This window comes from Cynocephalus volans, chromosome 1 (assembly GCF_027409185.1).
Source record: "Cynocephalus volans isolate mCynVol1 chromosome 1, mCynVol1.pri, whole genome shotgun sequence".
NCBI classification, from domain to species: domain Eukaryota; kingdom Metazoa; phylum Chordata; class Mammalia; order Dermoptera; family Cynocephalidae; genus Cynocephalus; species Cynocephalus volans.
In genome coordinates, this window is record NC_084460.1 from 246570828 (window position 1) to 246588554 (window position 17727).

General features: G+C 34.1%; 1 protein-coding gene across 5 annotated transcripts in view; it reads right to left on the reverse strand.

The window, feature by feature from the left end:
• ZNF385B (zinc finger protein 385B) overlaps nucleotides 1–17727 on the reverse strand; it is a 295165-nt gene that overhangs the window by 51372 nt on the left and 226066 nt on the right. For 3 of the 5 annotated variants that reach the window (XM_063097018.1, XM_063097009.1, XM_063097027.1), the window contains exons 3-4: nucleotides 10928–10966; nucleotides 7015–7125 (exon numbers count right to left, since the gene is read on the reverse strand). In XM_063097018.1, the coding sequence (XP_062953088.1) occupies nucleotides 7015–7125; nucleotides 10928–10966 (150 nt within the window). The remainder of the gene's footprint in view (nucleotides 1–7014; nucleotides 7126–10927; nucleotides 10967–17727) is intronic. The other 2 variants (XM_063097001.1, XM_063096993.1) reach the window with 1 other exon arrangement.

The window sequence follows — 17727 nt, forward strand, 5'->3', positions numbered from 1 at the left end:
GGGAGGGTCAAACATTAGAAGATGAATGCTTAAAGTTTTTCCTGACATCTCAGAGTAAAGTACCATCAAATACAGAGTATCTGAAATTTTAGGAGTAAGATAAGCTTATTTTTTTTTAACAGTATGTTGGTTAAAGTTTCAAGTAGCATGCTCAATATTTTTAAACCTTCTAGAGAAATTTTCAAGTGAAGTACCTCTAAATTTAAAGCAATAAATCCAGTTGTTAAGCTAAAAAAAAAAAAAAAGGCTTAATAAAAATACTACCTACTACAAACATCCAAGAAAGACAGGGAAAACTGTGTTTTATGTACTTTTGTGCCAGAGAAAGAGGAAGAAGGGGAAAAAAGAAGAGTTAGAAAGGAGGGAGAAGAGAAGATTGAGTAGAGAAGAAAGGAAGGAGGAATGTGATGGTTTAGAAGGGAGCACAGGGGAAGAAAAACACTGATAATATGTGGACAGAATTTCTAGAGTTGAAAGCAAACGAGGCAAGCAATAGCAAAATTCAGAATCCTCTAGAAGAACGTTACATAATGACAAATAAAAAGCTTGATCTTTCAGAAAACCCAAGCAGGTGCCCTTGTAGCTGAATGCCTCTTCTGCTTTTATTGCAGGCGACATCTTCAAATACTGTGTCTAACAGTTCCTGTTTCTAGGCTGCTTTGACTTCTCAGAGAAGGACCACAGCTGCTGCAGGGACTTGCTGCTTCATGGCAGCTGGTAGAGGGGTGGAGTTAGCCTTGGTGGCTAAAGGAGATGGAGGATCAGCCAGCAGTACGTGGAAAAGGAGTTTATGTGAAAACCAAAGTAGTGGCTTTTTCCCTAATCTCTTGATAGTTGAGGTCTCTGCTGGATGACAGTGGTGTCAGGGCCTCCAGCAGAGACAGCACTAAGATATCTTAAATGGCAGATGGTGGATGGGGGCAGTTATTTATGCAAGATAGATAAGAGTTTGTATTGTATTGTATTGATGGCTAAAAAAATCAGGAAGTGAAAAGGAAATTAAAATTTAAAAAAAAAGAGATATAGGCAGAAAGACCCAGGAGGGCATAACTTAAATGACCTCATCCAAATGAAAACTGCGGAGATGACAGGGATGTACAATGCAGAGTGAGGTGGCACTGCAGATGTATTAATTGCACCTAACTTCAGTCATATGGGAATTGGGGGTCATTGTTGAACGACAGCACTTTCTGAAATTTCAGAGAGATTTATAGTAAAGAATAGGAGAGTCAAGTCACCCACAGAAATGATCACAAAAATTTTTGGTCACTACCATTTTAGCTTCTAAGCAAACCCTTAATTTCCTGTCCATTTGTACTTAATTATTCTAATGTAAATCAATGAAATGGCATTAGGTTATCAACTTATGTTTTCAGACATGAGTAAATAGAACACAGAAAAAGAACAGAGAGATATATTAGATAACCAAAAACCAAAAAACAAAACAAAGAACAACAACAAAATCACAGACCTAGAGGTACCACAAAGTAAGATAAAATAAAGAAACGTGAGCTATAAATGATTCAAAGTTTATGATGCTATTCAAAAGATAATAATGTAAATTTGAAAAATCAAATGGGTTATCTCCAAATGAGTAATGAAAGCTGATGGGGTCAGCATTTGGGGACACTGTATCTTGTGCTTAATCAATTGTGGTATTAATGCTGAGTACCAAAATTTCAGGGTCAATTCCCGAATTAGAGTACAGTATATAAACTTGATTAAAAAGATCATTATGCTCTCATTTTGATTTGCCCATAAAACATAAGGGACATGGTCACATACTAAGGGTATTTGTAATGAACTGTGTTCTGAGATACTACTACTACTACTAATAATAATAATATCATCTCTGTTTTTAAACATTTAAGAGAATCCAGTTGCCCTGCTTTTGTGTGAGAATCTGTTTAGGGATGAGGTTCTTTCATCCTTCTGCTACTATTCTTCAAGGAATTGAAAGTGATAGATAAATTAGGAATTATTTGGCTTCTGTCAGCTTTCAACCTAACCAAAAACTGAGAAATGTTAACCTCAAAAAAATTTTAAAAGTGTATGTTAGTTCATTTCTCTGGCAAGGCTTACCTCTGGAAATGACACTTCTTGGCTAAAAGGTAAAGATTCAGATTTAGGCTTATCAATTTGTGACCATATTGCAGTTGCAGTGCACTCATTCACTGGAGAATAAAGGGGCATTCAGGTTTAAGACAACCTCATTCAGCTTACAGCACATTAGAAAAGGTGGTCAAGAAGAAACTACGGATTGGGGTGCTGCATGCATTTGTGCAAATGTCTGGGACTCAGTTGGAAAGCATATTATTCCTGGACTGCAGTGCCTGCCCCCTGGCAAAGTTAATGGTCTTAATTTGCAAAGGTTCATTTGGGAAGCGATTGTGATTAATTCTTACTCATTTACATAACACTGTATTGTGTAAATAAAACTGTAGCCTTTTGCTTTCCAACAGCGGAGTTCTACTTAGATGATAAAAGCTGGACAAAGGGGGCTACAGAACACTTAAACTAGGTCACACTGAATTTTAATGCATGAGGCCTACCCTGGTACATTTTATATGGGTAATGAAGAACTGCAGAATGCCGTCTGTTTACTATGCAAATCTGCCTTCCAGATTTTTCAGTAAACATATTTTCTACACTGAAGAGTGAAACCAATTCAGTCTCAGGCTGATTTAGAAATGTTATTAAAGAAAATAAGGATGAGCATCTTCTTAATTCTTACATTAAAATGTAAATAGGGTAATTATAAAATAATAAACTTTCAGTTTCAGAGCTCAGTTATGCAGATTATAGCACCATTACTAAACACTGAGAACATGTATATGTCACATTTGTGAATTTGCCACCCAGGCTTTGTGACTTTACTGTCCAGTGTCTAAGCATGACTAAGAAATTTATTTTTTTATTATCAATGGAACTTTTGAGCAGTGACAAGGAAGCAAGTAGTCATATGCTTATGTATGCACATTTGTTCATGTCCCCGTTAGCAAATACAAAGAAAATGGCTGACACCAAATGAAGCTCAAGTCAAAGGTGACTCCCAGAGCAATTCTGAAGCACAGTAAGAAAATTCTCACCCCTATCCCCACTCAACCCATGACACAAATAAGAAGCAAAACTTATAGTTATTCTTTCTGGGTCTTTGCTGTTCTACCTGTAAGAGGAACATGTTTATATCCTGTCTTCCTAACAGAGATAACATGGAAATGATTATTAATCATAGACCTAGAATGGTCTTCCCAAAGATTGTGTAGTCCATTTTAGGTTATATTATAGAAAAAGAAACTGAGGCCCATGGCTGTGAAGTGACTTACGAAATCTAGAATTAAAACTTAAATCCATAATCAAAGATTCTTGATCCAGTGTTCTATGTCGTGCTGCCTCTTGAAGTATGGAATAATGAAAATACAGAGTAGAAGACCTTGAACATATTTTGAGAAGTTCTATGTAAGGACAAACCTTAGATATTTTCATTCATACCGTTTGCTAGTGAAAGTTGCTGCTGGACTCGAGAGCCTATCACAGTGTTCTTTGTACAGGAGGAGCTCAATAAATGCTCAGAAAATGAGTAAGTTATGTGAAGGAACATAATATAATAGGAAGAGCTGTGGATTTAGAGGCAAGAGACCCAGATTTATATCCTAGCTCTGTCACTTACTGACTATGAAAATCTATGAAATACCAAAAAATAGGAAACAATCTACGCGTCCACCTATCAGGGATTAGTTAAATAAACTGTGGAACATCCACACACAGACCCCTATATTAGTTTTCTATTGCTTTCATAGCAGACTATCATAAACTTAGTGGCTTAAAACAGTACAAATTAATTATCTTATAGTTCTGGAGGTCAGAAGTCTGCTGGGTCTCCCTGGGCTAAAATCAAGGTGTTGACGGGACTGAGTTCCCTTTTGGAGGCTCTATAGGAAGATCATTTCCTTACGTTTCCAGGGCTGCTCACATTCCTCAGTTTGTGGCTCTTTCCTCTGCCTTCAAAGCCAACAATGGCCAGTTGAGTTGTTCTCATCGCATCACTCTGACTGCCTCTTCTGCCTCCCTCTTCTACTTTTAAGAACCCTTATGATTACATTGGGCCCATGGGATAATCCAGCATAATCTTTTTATCTTAAGGTCAGCTGATTAGCACCCTAATTCCATCTGCTACCTTAATTCTCCTTTTCCATGTAAGGTAACATATTAACAGTTTCAGATATTAGGACATAGACATTGTTGCCTACCATACATACAATAAAAGAGTGAGAGAGCTTTCCTATGTTCTAATAGGAAAAAGTTTCCAGGATATATTGTTATGTAAGAAACGCAAGGCAGTAGAAAAAGGAGGAAATAAGAATATATATTTATATTTAATTATACTTGCATAAACAAGCCCAGGAAAAATACACCAAAAATATTAAAGTGGTTACAAATAGAGAGGAAATGGCATGGAGGTTGAGAATGCTGGAAATGGAATGGAGCAATATTTTTAAATGTATCTTTTAAAATTTTCATGATTTCAAACCATGTAAACATATGTTATTTTTTTTAATTCGAGGGATTTGCAATTGTCCCCAAATCCCTATTATTTACTTGATATTCAAAACCTTTTGTTTTGAAGAGCCAATCTATTCTTAACCTTGTTACTTTTCTTTTCCTAAATTAACACTTCTAACAGGCAAATTATAATTTGTCAGTGGCTTTTTATCAGGCAGTTTTCTAATATTAAATTCACAGACTTCATGAAATTCTGTATCTTTTGCAAGATTTTCACAATTTCACTTTGAAATCTACTTGCATTGTATTATGAGATGTTTGAAACATCTGGCATTGCTGCAGTGAGAATGCCAGTGTTAAAGATGGAATATGTCTTTAGGTGGGCATTCATTTTGTAAGTGGTCAGGTAGGTAGTGAAGATTTTTCTTTTATATTCATAAAGTTATCGAGACTTAAATTTCCCTGTATAAATGTAGAAATTTGCGTAATAAACTGTGCAAAACTATTAAATATGCTTTGATCAATTCCAGTATTTATTATTCTATCTATTCTTGCAAAAGCCCTTTATTACACCTTTAATCTAGTAATAATAATGTAGTTTAATACATTTAGTAGTTACATCTCTACCATAAATTAGTCCCCTATTTATAAAATATTTCATGGCTCATGTTAATTTTTTCTAGTCAGGTTTACTAAGGTATACTCTACATATGGTATAGTTCCTTTGTAGGTGTACAGTTCAATGAATTTTGAAAAACAAAGACAGTCATATAAGCACAACAATGAAAATACAGAATATTTCCATCACCCAAAAAGTTCCCTTGTACACCTTTGTGGTCAATTCCCTAACCTACCTACATCCTATTAACCACTGATCTGACTGTCCCTAGAGTTTTGTCTTTTGCAGAAAGTTATATAAGTACAATCATACAGTGTATTTCTTTGTGCCCAGCTTCATTTAGCATACTGCCTTTCAGATTTATCCATGTTATAGCATGTATCAGTACTTCATTTCTTTTTATTGCTGAGTAGTATTCCATTGCATGGCTATACCACAGTTTGTTTATCCACCAGTTGATAAACATTTGGGTTGATTCCAGTTTAGGGCAATTATAAATAAAGTTACTTTAAACAGCACATATATATTAATATATAGTTTCATTTGTCTTGGATAAATGCCTAAAAGTGGGATTGCTGGGTCATATGGAAAATGTATGTATAACTTTATAAAGTTTCTTATAAATAACTGCCAAACTGTTTTCCAAACTGGCTGCACCATTTTGTATTCATATTAACAATATATGAAAGCTCCAACTGCTCCTCATTCTAGTCACTCGGTACTATTAATTTGTTTAATTTTCATCATTCTACTAGTGTAGTGGTATCTGACTGTAGTTTTAATTTGCATTTCCTAAATGGCTAATCATGTTAGGCATCTTTTTGTGTACTTATTTGTCATTCATATGTCTTATTTGGTAAAGTACTTATTCAAATCTTTTACCCATTTATCATTTATTATTGAATTGTAAGTTATTTATATATTTTATATACAGGTCCTTAAGCAGATATAAATATTCTTCCCAGTCTATAGCTTGTTTTTTCATTTTCTTAACAGTGTCCTTTGAAGAGCAAAAGTTTTTAATTTTCATAAAGGCCATATACCAATATTTTTATGGTTCATACTTTTTGCTTCCTATCTAAGAAATTTGCCTAATGCAAGATTAAGTAGATTTTCTATTATGTTTTCTTCGAGAAATTTTATAGTATTCAGTTTATATTTATATGTATAATCCATTTGAATTAATTTTTATACTTTGGATGAGGCAGCAGTCAAGTTTTTTGAAATTTGCATATGGCTACCCAAATGCTATAGCACTATTTGTTGGAAAGATTAGCCTTTCTCCATTAAATTAACTCAGCAACTCTGTTGAAAATCAACTGACCATATATATGCAGATCTATTTCTGAACTTTCCACTCTGTTGTATTGATCAATGTGTCTACTCTTCTTTCACCAATTTCACAGTCTTGATTATTGTAGGTTTTATACTAAGTATTGAAATTATCAGGGTAATTCTTCAAAATCTGTACTTTTTTTGGAAAAAGTATTTTGGCTAGTCTAGGGCTTTTATTTTCTATTTACATTTAAGAAATAGCTTGTCATTTTCTACAAAAAACAGCCTTTTGAGATTTTGATCAAGCTTCTAAAAATAGTTTCTGATATTCAAGCATTTTTAACAACTTAGTATCATTGGTGATATTAAGTGTTAAATGGTATAGGTGAGACTGATTACAAACAGAAATTCTTAATTTTTGATATTACCCACTTAATCTATTGCTCAAGTTTTAAGCATTGAATCCAAATCCCTGGAAATCTGACACACTGAAGTAAGTGGGCCTCCAATAGGAATGTCTGCTAGAGAGTATGTAAATATGAAGAGATGTACATATTTAAATCAATTATACTTTCGGCTTGACAAACTACAGAGAGCAATGAAAAGGTGATACTCACATCTGAGTTAAAGCGAAGCTGACAGACATTACAAGAAATAACTTGTTTCTTCTTTGGGGGAATGGACACTCCAAATGTGTGGTTAATGACAGCTTTTTGCACAGGATCCATCTGAAGAGCAAATGATAAAATAGTCACTTTATAATTTCAAAGGATAGACAATGTGTGAGCAAGAAAAAGTAGCTGTATTATTTCTTGAGGTTATAACATTTAGTTCCCAAACAAGATAATAAAGAATCTTACTCGATAGTAATATACTTGTCTCCAGGAATTAAAAACAAAGAAAAATGACAAAAAAAAAACCCCCAAAAAACTGGTTTGAAATCATAACATAAAAAGACCACAGGAGAATCACTACATCCCCCAAAATAGTATATCTATAAAATGCGCCCTGAAAACCTTAAAAGAATCATAAAATAAGAAAACTTAAGATCCAAAGTTCAGGGTTAATATTAACTTGTTAATCTATTCCCTGTATGAGATGATAATACTTGAGATGGTCTCAAATGAACTCAATGACAATTATCACAGATATATTTAAGTTTCTTAATTTTTGATTTATGGCAAAGTCATAAATGACAGTCACTTATCACGGCACAGAAAAATGCTGATCTTTATTTTAAAATAATTTATTAATTTTCATGTACTGTAGATTGAAATTCATTCTACTGGAAACCCATGTCACAATTGTACACTCAAATTCCTATAACAGACTGGTTAATATGCAATCCTTGTTTAAATATTGATCAAGTAAAATTTTGATTTATAACCTGTGATTTTCCCCCTTTTCGCTTGCATGTATCATACATATTCAGAGAAATACACAGTTGGGAAAGTACCCAACCATAGAAAATGTATGGCACAAAGACATTAAAACACTCAAAAAGAAACACCTCTATCTGCAAAGCCTATAAAAAGAAACACAGCAGTGATTCTCTTGTGTTCTCCAGATACTAATCTCTAGCATTAACATCAGACAACTGGCAGTTTAAAAAAACAATGCAGACAATGAACAAAACATTACTTATAAACAGATGTAACACGAACAAGGACAGATCCATTGACACCATCCTGTAGGAAATCTCCTGAGGTTAGAGTTTAGGATTGGATTAGTTGATATTTGATGATAGAGAGGAGAAATGAATACTAACTCTCATCATGATCACAAATCAACAAGTGCAAAATCAGAAATTAGAAGAACTTAAATACATTAGAAAGGAGGGGAGATTGAAGAGTTATTAAGTAGTAAACAAGCCTATCTTTTGCTATAAGTTTAAGAGAAATGACAGGACAATGTATTCCCACACAAAGAACAGTTATGATGGTTTGGGACACTTAAAAATGCTAAGAAGGGAGTTTTTCAGAGTGATAGAACTGTTCTATATCCTGACCATAGTGATGTTTACACAAATCTATTCATGTGTTAAAATTCATAGAACCATACACACCCCCCAAAAGTCTATTTTATGTATAATAATTTAAAAAGTAAAAAAGAAAAATATTGTTAAGAGTACTATGGTTAGCTACTAAACATAAAATATCATTACTGGAAAGTCTGGAGATTCATTTTGCTTAAGGCCATAATTGGTTATATTAAATTTTATTTAATAAGATTAATAATTTAAATAAACCCTCCAGGGGGCAAAGAAAATTTCAGAAGTTCAGAAAATAAAACACTAATTCTTATTTTACTCCCTTATTTACTTTCTTATTTTACTCCGAAGTGTAAATCTCATCCATTCATCTGCAAAATATAAAACTATACTTTCTGATAGTTACCAGAGAGGGCAAATCAGTTTGGACAGGCTTAAAAATAGGCTAACTGTATTGGCAGGATGAAAAAAAAACATAGTTTTGCAAAGTTAATAAATAAGAACATTTTATTGAGCTATTTTCTGTTCTCAGGCTCTGAAAAATATTTCCCATCTGATGATATGAGAACTACATGGGATCAAACTGTTTGAATATTTTCCAAACACAAGTTTTCTGCATACCACTTTCATTATCTTTGCCATATTTTTGTATATCCATACACTAATATTTTTCTTTAAATCAAATTAAAATTGACTTTGAAAAAACACAAACAATAATATTCATGAAATCATAGTTTTAGTCTATATTCTTTCCCATTACTTATTTCAAAAAATATATTGAAAACTAGCATTAAAAGTTAAAACTTCCATCACTTAAAATAAATGTACATATTCTAGTTGTTCCCATAGCACAATATAGAAACACAGACAAAAGAGATATATATAAAAATCTAGTTCCAAATTTTTAGTAAACCAAGATATCTATTGATAGTTTCAACATGACCTTTGAATATAAATGTCCCCTTTAGATTTTTGAAATTGTTAGCTGCCAACAAATTTTTCAAATAACTCCTGATCCAACTTTTTTCTGCTCAAATCTCACATTTGCACTGTACCAGCCCGACAATGCCCCTTCATGTTCCCAAGGCTGAGAACTCTCAGTCCTGAAAGGTGAATTGTGGCTGAGAACTCCAAATATAGACTGGCAAGTTCCCAGCACTTTGCCCTCTGAAAAGCAAACTACTGAGGTTCCTTCAAGAAACTCTCATTCCAATCCCCATGCTTCCTCCTTAGCATGTACCTGATTCGGTAAAAATAATGTTAGTTTGGATTTTTTACTAATACAGAAGTTCATTACAAGAGAGTTAAATAAAATTTGTATGTGCCTTAATCTTAAAAAAACCCCAAACCAAAAAACTCTCACTAGAATTGGCTTCTCTACTTTATATACATAATCCTAATTTTTCTCATAAAATCAACTAAATAATCTGAGCCCTTTTTACCCCATCCTTGTTACCTGTCATTAATTTCGGCTGCCTTTCCATCCTTTGACACTAACCATATGAAAATTTTATCCCCCATGTTTCTCAATTGGAACAGATTTTCTCTATTTTCCACTTGATTCTCTTTCTCCTTATAGGTACTTTGGGATAAGATCCACTTTTTCTTTCAGTCTAAATCTCTTTTATCTTCATCTACTATTTATCATAGAATTCTATAATTATATTTTCTTACTCAAATGTCATTTCGGGGAACATGATTTAGTTAAAAGAAGACTTTAAATAGTGTAAAAAAGAGTGTTCCACTTGCCAATTCATCTGATATCTTGAAACAGACACCATCAAGCTGATGTTTTGAATATTTGCCATCTGATGCAATAACTACAAATGCTTGAGTCATTTCAGTGGAATCCAGACTTGGCAACAACGTGGAGAAGGTTTTCAGATATCATTTTTTAAAAAGCATAAAGTGGCAAAATTCTGAATTTTTGCTCTTAGCATTCCTAGAATGCTCTAAAATTTAGATTTAATAAACTATGATATTAACTTAATTTTTTTCCTCCACTAGAGCTATATCAGTTTTCTGAAATCATAATGACATACATACAACTAAATCAATGGTAATTCTTTTATTCAATCACCAATTTCAGGATAAATAAAACATTCAGGATAAATAAAAACATTACCATAAATCCTAAAATGTGATAAGTGCAGGTGATTCAATTTAGCATAGTCAGAACTATGTATCTATATCATAATGATTTAATTAGTAGAATATTCAGGTAAATTATTGGAGGTATTGCAATTACACAACAAACTCATTTTAAAAGATTCAATTGGTATTACATAGACATTTGCTTGTCAAAAATAAACAAGCACTTTCAAAAATATTTATTAGAATGTTTATAATATATAACTTTTAAATGAACATATTCCTTGTTAAATAGCCATATTAAATTAGCTCATATTCGCACTGCACATAAAATCTGTCTGTGGGTTGAGAAAATTATTATTCGTCAGGAAATAATACTAAAGAAGCTTTTTTTTTTTAAGGAAAAAAGAAAAACCTACCACATAGCTCTAGCTACCAATATTCCTTACCTGGCAGAATTTATTGGTCCCAAATAAGCCTCTTCTTTTCTAAAAAAGTAAAAGTTAGAAGTAGTCATATGGAATTTTGAGACTAGCAAGCATATTTACAGTGGAAAGTTTTAAAAATCCACTTTCCTTGCTCATCATTGAGTGAAAAGCCTTTCCTTGCTCATCATTGAGTGAAAAGCCTGAAATGCTTACTAACTAAAAAGCAATAAGAGTTAACACTTGCCACTTTTTGTAATGAAAATCATGCAGAAATACAAAGCAAAACATATTTGTGCAATTAACTCGTAGATAATAAAAATGAAAGACAGGGTTGCGGCTGTTACCAGGAATTGAGGAGGTAACTGGAGGCTCTGTATGGATGAATTAACTATTTATTATAGTGCTTATAAAGTGAATTAATGAAGCTGGTCTTATCACACCATCTATTATATTTTCAATACCAAAATGAGAACAAACAGGTTTCTTTGGTGTATTCACCAAGATTATGGGTATGAAATCTGTGTGAATTTTTAGAAAGATCATTACTTTCATTGAGTATACCAAAAAGTAATTTACATCTGCACAGTAAAAGCAATCATAGAAAAATATGCAGCTGCAAGTAGAACCTAGACACAGGGAAAAGAAACACACTGCAACACTTCACTAAAGGTAGGGTGAATCTAAGATAGGCGCTATGTGATCAAGTGACCTGACATAATACTAGATTATATTTAGTCTATAGGTAATTTTGCTAAATGGAACTTTAGGCAGAGAAAATAAGAGTTACAAACTTGTTCAACTACCCTAATACTTTTCAAAAAGCTTGAAATTCGAGTTGTATTCTTGTAAGAGTCTTAAAATGATTTAACTTGCCATCAAACAAGGCTGGTTGGTAATGGCAGCGAACTGGGTACCACCTCATTAAAAAGCAAAAAGATGACTCAAGAATTATACAGGGCTTTCTTTTTATCTATGCTGTTATTAATGATGGGTGAATCACACCTTAGACTTAACCATCTGTTTTAACCAATGTTCTAAAAAGCATTTGGTAAACACTTATTACTTATACAATATAGTAGGCCTGGCTAGCTTTCCTACTAAACAGAAATAGAAACCAGGTTTTTGATTTTCAAAATCTAAAATCAGATCATCAAACAAACATTTTTGGAGGCCTACAATATTTCAGATGCCATCTTAGACTAGACGGGGAGATCTGTCAAACACAAGAAAGGGCATAATTTTAAAAGTTTAAAAGTGAAAAAGATACTACAGAGTGTTTAATCGGAAGCATGGAAGAGAAGTCATCATTAAGCAAAATAATGAGCCATAAGAAGCCACAAAAAGTTCTGTCTCCTCTGCCCCTCCCCTGCATTGGGCTTCTTCCCCCTTTTCTGATTTTTCTCTTTAAGCATCCAGCATCCTCCTTTAACAGTGACATCAATGTGTTATCCTCTCAGGAGTATTTGCTTTTTAGTTCCTTTTTCTAGCTGTGTAATAACAATAATTACAGCATAGTAAGAGGAGCTTACATTTACAGAGCTCTTACTATGTGCCAAGAACTATACTAAGGGATTATCTTATGTAGTCTCCACTATCATATGAGGCAGATATGACTATTATCCTTGTTTTACAATTGAGGAATCCAAGGCTCTGAGAGCTGCCATGACTTATCACCCTCCTGTCTGTAGGTGTTGGAGCTAGAATCGGAACTCAGGCAGGAGTCTCCCGCCACAGTTCCTTGCTAAAGGAACACCGTGCAGGCATGTGAGGTGTTGTGTGTGGCGCTGCTGTGGGGTGTGGGCTTTGGGGAGAGTGGATGAGTGCGCGTTCCTGGAGCTTCTGTGGTCTAGTCAGCTTCCTATACAAACCACACATAATACCGACTTGGTACTTAGGAAAAAGTTCCTTGGAGAAGTGAGTCTGGATTTTCTCCTTCTGACCCATTTCAGCTCTTAGAATATACCCATTTCTTCTTGTGCAACTTCGGGAAAGCCAGAAATAAAAATTAGGACTGTCCTGTCCTCTTTCCCCATTATGACTGTTGGGTGTGCACACAGAAAAAAAAAAAAAAAGTTCTGGGAATACTTAGAGATTACACATTAGCAGGTGGCAGTCATTATTTGCACCTGTCCTTGATTTGCTGCAAAGAGGGTTTCAGCTACTAATCCCTTGTGACTTACAGCCTTCTGGAAGTTTGGCTAAGCATCAACATTTTAACTGTGATATTACTGAATTACACTAGTACAAAAAGAATAACTATTTTTCATCCTTTCCTTTTTCAATATCAGACTTATGAAAAAGGATGTGACAACAGGGTCTCATTAGAACTTCAAATATTCATGAAGCGACATATTTTAAAGTGAAAGCTGCATCACTGAAGAGCAATATTTCTCTAAAGTTACTTCAAAAAAGGTTTTGCTTTTCATATTTAAATACTCTGACCACATGCCTTTGTTAATGTTTTACTTTATTCAAATCCTTAAAAACTTAGAAACAAAACAGATACAACTATGACAAAGACAATTTTTTTCTCTCCAGGATCAAGAAATACAAACGATTGCATATTGTTGGCAACATTAATTCAGCCATACAACTTTGTACTATTTTGGATTTCAAATCAGAAGGCTTAATAAAAAATAAACCACATGGATTGCGCGCTACCGCAAGACCTGCAATTTTGTATCTGGAATGTGTAAAAGCCGAGACTTGCCGTACTGACGCTGCCTTTCCTACCCAGAGCACCCTGACAGGGCTCCCCACCTGAATGCCATCAGTGCTGCTGAAAGAAAGACAAATCGCATGTCATTCTCTACACAGACTGTTGATTAAAACAAGAGTCAAATGTTTGGAAAGGTGCTTCCCCAAGAATCCCCACCACTTTGCTGCAACCACACATTGGCCATGCCTTGAAAATAGCAACATCAACTGTGCCCCTTTCTACTGGGATACAATTACCCCAGCAGAAAGTTAACCAGTCATTCAGAACCATTACAAAGGCTAAAATAACACAAAACTCACTTCAGAAAATAATAGACAGGTCACATTATATCTAAGTCCCAGACCCAATAAAACTATTCTTGTTATTATTTCTACTGGCACAACTAGTACTACGTACTACGATTTGATCAAAATGTTGTAGGCTTCTAAGTATTTTGAGGCTGGTTGAGAATTGGCAGCATCTGATTGCTGCAGAAATTAAGTAGGACTAGGATTTCCTCTTTCTCCACTTTTCCGGAGCCTCCCTAGTGGCAGTCAATATTCCTGTAGAAAATATAAGCGGAATCAGTTCAGAAGTGAGACAGCCTATCAGAAACAATCTAGAAAGCTTGACATCTTTCACATAAATTCCACATTGTCAAGGCTCTCTTTGAAAAGCCCTGGGATTCATCAAACAAGAGTTGTACATTCCAGTGACAAAAAAGGACAACTAAGGAAAAAAAATCTGGTGATTTGGAAGATCTGTTTTGAAAAGAAGACTAAACTCTGCATTTTCTAGTAGTTTTTCGGCAAAATTTAATCTTGGTTTTATTTATTTATTTGAAGAATAAAAAATAACCATACAGAATGCTAAGAGATTTGTGTTTCTTCCATAAAATAATGCCCTTCTTCTAGATTACTCTGACAGTCTAACATGCAACCCTTTTAGAGATTAAGGGTTTCATATCAAATTTAAATATAAAGTTCTGTCCTTGGGATGTTTTTGCTCCTTTCCAACACATCACACTTTTATAAATGCACAGTTTTCAATTTGTTTATATATTTACCTTATTTTTTCCTGAAAATTTATTCATTTAACAGAAGTTTGTTAAGTACCTGCCTTATGCTATTTTAGAAACTGAGCACACTGTGGTGAACAAGCCTTCAAAAATCCAACATTCTAGTCAGAGAGACCTAAATATATAAAGTAATAAATAAGGCATTTTCAGAGTGTCCTAAGTACCATGAAAAAAAATAAAACAGGAGAATTCCTAAAACATTATGGTTGCCTTGTCACTGTGATTCATATACTTTTACATGTAAAGCTATACTAAACATGTAAAATATCCCTTCAATGATTTAGGGAAGTTGATACAGAATTCAGAATCATATGACTGGTAAAAACTGTAGATTAAAAGTCACGCTCCTTAGCTTTCAATGTGGTCTGTGAGATATCTGCAGAGGATTTTCTTCAACTGCCAAATACCAAGACAACTGATTTCAGAGCCACCACCATCATCATATCCATATCCCCCAAAAGAAAGGGAAACTAGAGTAAACTGCATTTTGTAAGTTCTCTAAGAATGAGTGCTAAGTACTACACATGTCGTCTGGAGACCTTCCTGGTGGGTTTCTGTAGGGTGTGGTTGGCCTGGTACTTGGTTAGCAAACAGCAAAATGACCATGAGTTACTTCTTTTGTTTTTAAAATAAGTACTAAAATTTAACAGTTGTTGTGAAGATATTACAACAAAATAATGTATTTCATCTTTAAAGCTCTTAGAACCTTAAAGAGTTACAAACTGGAAAAAGATGGTTTCAACGTCTTCCCGTCTTTAGTGGAAACCTAGTTACACTGTTGACAAATTGTTTTAAATTGTTCTGGGTAGAAAGAATAATTTTTTTTCTTCTTTTGTGACTGGTAAGGGGATCGGAACCCTTGGCTTGGTGTCGCCCGCACCACGCTCAGCCAGTGAGCTCACCGGCCATCCCTATATAGGATCTGAACCCGCAGCCTAGGCGCTCCCAGCGCCGCACTCTCCCAAGTGAGCCACGGGGTCGGCCCAGAAAGAATAATTTTTAAGTTCTTTTTCAGACAGTAGTTATTTTGCTAATGCGAGATGCCATAAGGTTAGACTTATGTACCCAACTGAAGCTAAATGTCTAACTCTGACAGTAGATCCCTGTTAAGTAACAAATATGGTCAGTACAAATGTAAAATGTTCCATTTTCCTGGCTGGCTCCACACACCTGGTGATTTTCCATGCCGCCAGGGATCAAGAGTGATGCAGCAAAGCTGTAGTTATGTTGCTGGGTAATTTAAGAAGCCACATCAAAGAACATTTCAAAAAGTTCAGGTTAACAAATAAGACTTTCAACTTCTTTCCGCAGTGGGTATGGGACTTAAATGGATGTTCAGTCGTATTTCGTTATCACTAACACACACATACCCAGTAATGTTTTGGGTGTTGATGTTCCTATTCGAGCTTTTGATGAGTAAACCAAAGAATTGACATTCTATCGCATATGCATTCATATTCAGTTTTAAAAATACATATTGAAAGATGTGGTGGTTAATGTGAAGTATTAAGGAAGCCCAGACCAACCTCAACTCCAATTGCAACTGCTGCTTTCAGTGTGTAGGGAAAAAAGATTAAGGTAATGAGATGAATTCTGTCTGTTAAGGAAACCCTGTGCTTTTTTTTGTTTCCACTCTTGAATAAGCAAATGCCTAGATGTGACTGGAAACCTTAGGAGAGAAAGGTGTTTTTCCTTCAGGATGCAAAAAAACAAAAACAAAAACAAGGGTCTTTATTTTATCTTTAAAATTTGATTTTCCTATAACTAAAATAATTTTTGGTCAAAGTATACATAGAGATCTGAAAGATCTGCAACATCTTTCAAAGGTAACATAACAAAAATTTCATATGGTACTGTTAGATGCTCTTTTGAGGGAATATGAAAAAAATTACAATTTTTTAAAAAGAATAAAAAACTACCTGGGATCTTCTAGGGAACTAAAAAGAATTTTCTTCTACTGTGAATTTTAATAATCCAGAAGAAGAAATTAAATGATGATAAATACTACTAGTATTTTTTTGTCTATGAAGAAGTTACTGTCCTCCAAGTACTTACACTTTATATTTCACAATAAGATATATCCAAATTTTTTAAAACAACAACAGTCCAAGGCATGTATAGTTGACAATGAACTATATCACTCAAAGATAAATATCAGCAATCTGGCTGGAGTAAATTATTCAAATTGATGGGAACAGCAACTGGATTCACCAAGAGAATCTAAAGTAAATGGGTTGGGTATTTCCTGTGTTATTTAGTAATGTATCTCCTCAGGGTGAAATAAAAGGAGAAATACATCATTTCACAAATAAAAACTAAAGAACAGTTTTTTATATGCATAAAATACTAAATAAGGCAGAGATTTATTTGAATACAGATCATGAGAAGTGATTATTCCATAGCACATTTGAAGATGAGATCCACCCTGAAGTTTGGAAAAACAGGCCAAACATTTGAGATAGAAGATGGTACTCAGTTTAGGGTTTTTCCTTTTGTTCTTTTTAAAATAGTGATTTGAAAACAACCCCCAAAGATTAAATTTCCATAACATAAAATTCAGTGCCAAAAATGAGTCTGAGGAATATCTTTTTAAAAATAGAATTCTTTATCCTTTAGGAGGAAAAAAAAAAAAAAAGTCATATGAGTAACCAAAGACTATTTGCTGATACTTATGTAGTTTTAAAAACTGTTGTGGCTGAATCTCCAAATCCAAGTAAGTAAGAATGTATTTGCTAGTTTTCTGTTAAATGGGCTAAAAAATGTTACAAGTGCTTTCTAAGAGACTAGGGAAGTAATGAGCTTTCTTGATTTAAAAATCAATACACCTCCAGAACAGCTAAGTGCATTGACAGATACCCTTTCAAAACTATTCTGTGAAAGCTAAGTTTGAAAGGCTGCTCAGTAACCAACCAGGTATATCCTGATGCTAAGGTCCATGATACAAATTAAAAAGGTGTGAGATGAAAAGAAAACGCCATCAGGCAGGAAGAAGTGTAAAAGTAGAAACCCAGGCCTGTTTGGATATATTCTTCATTCTGCAAAGCA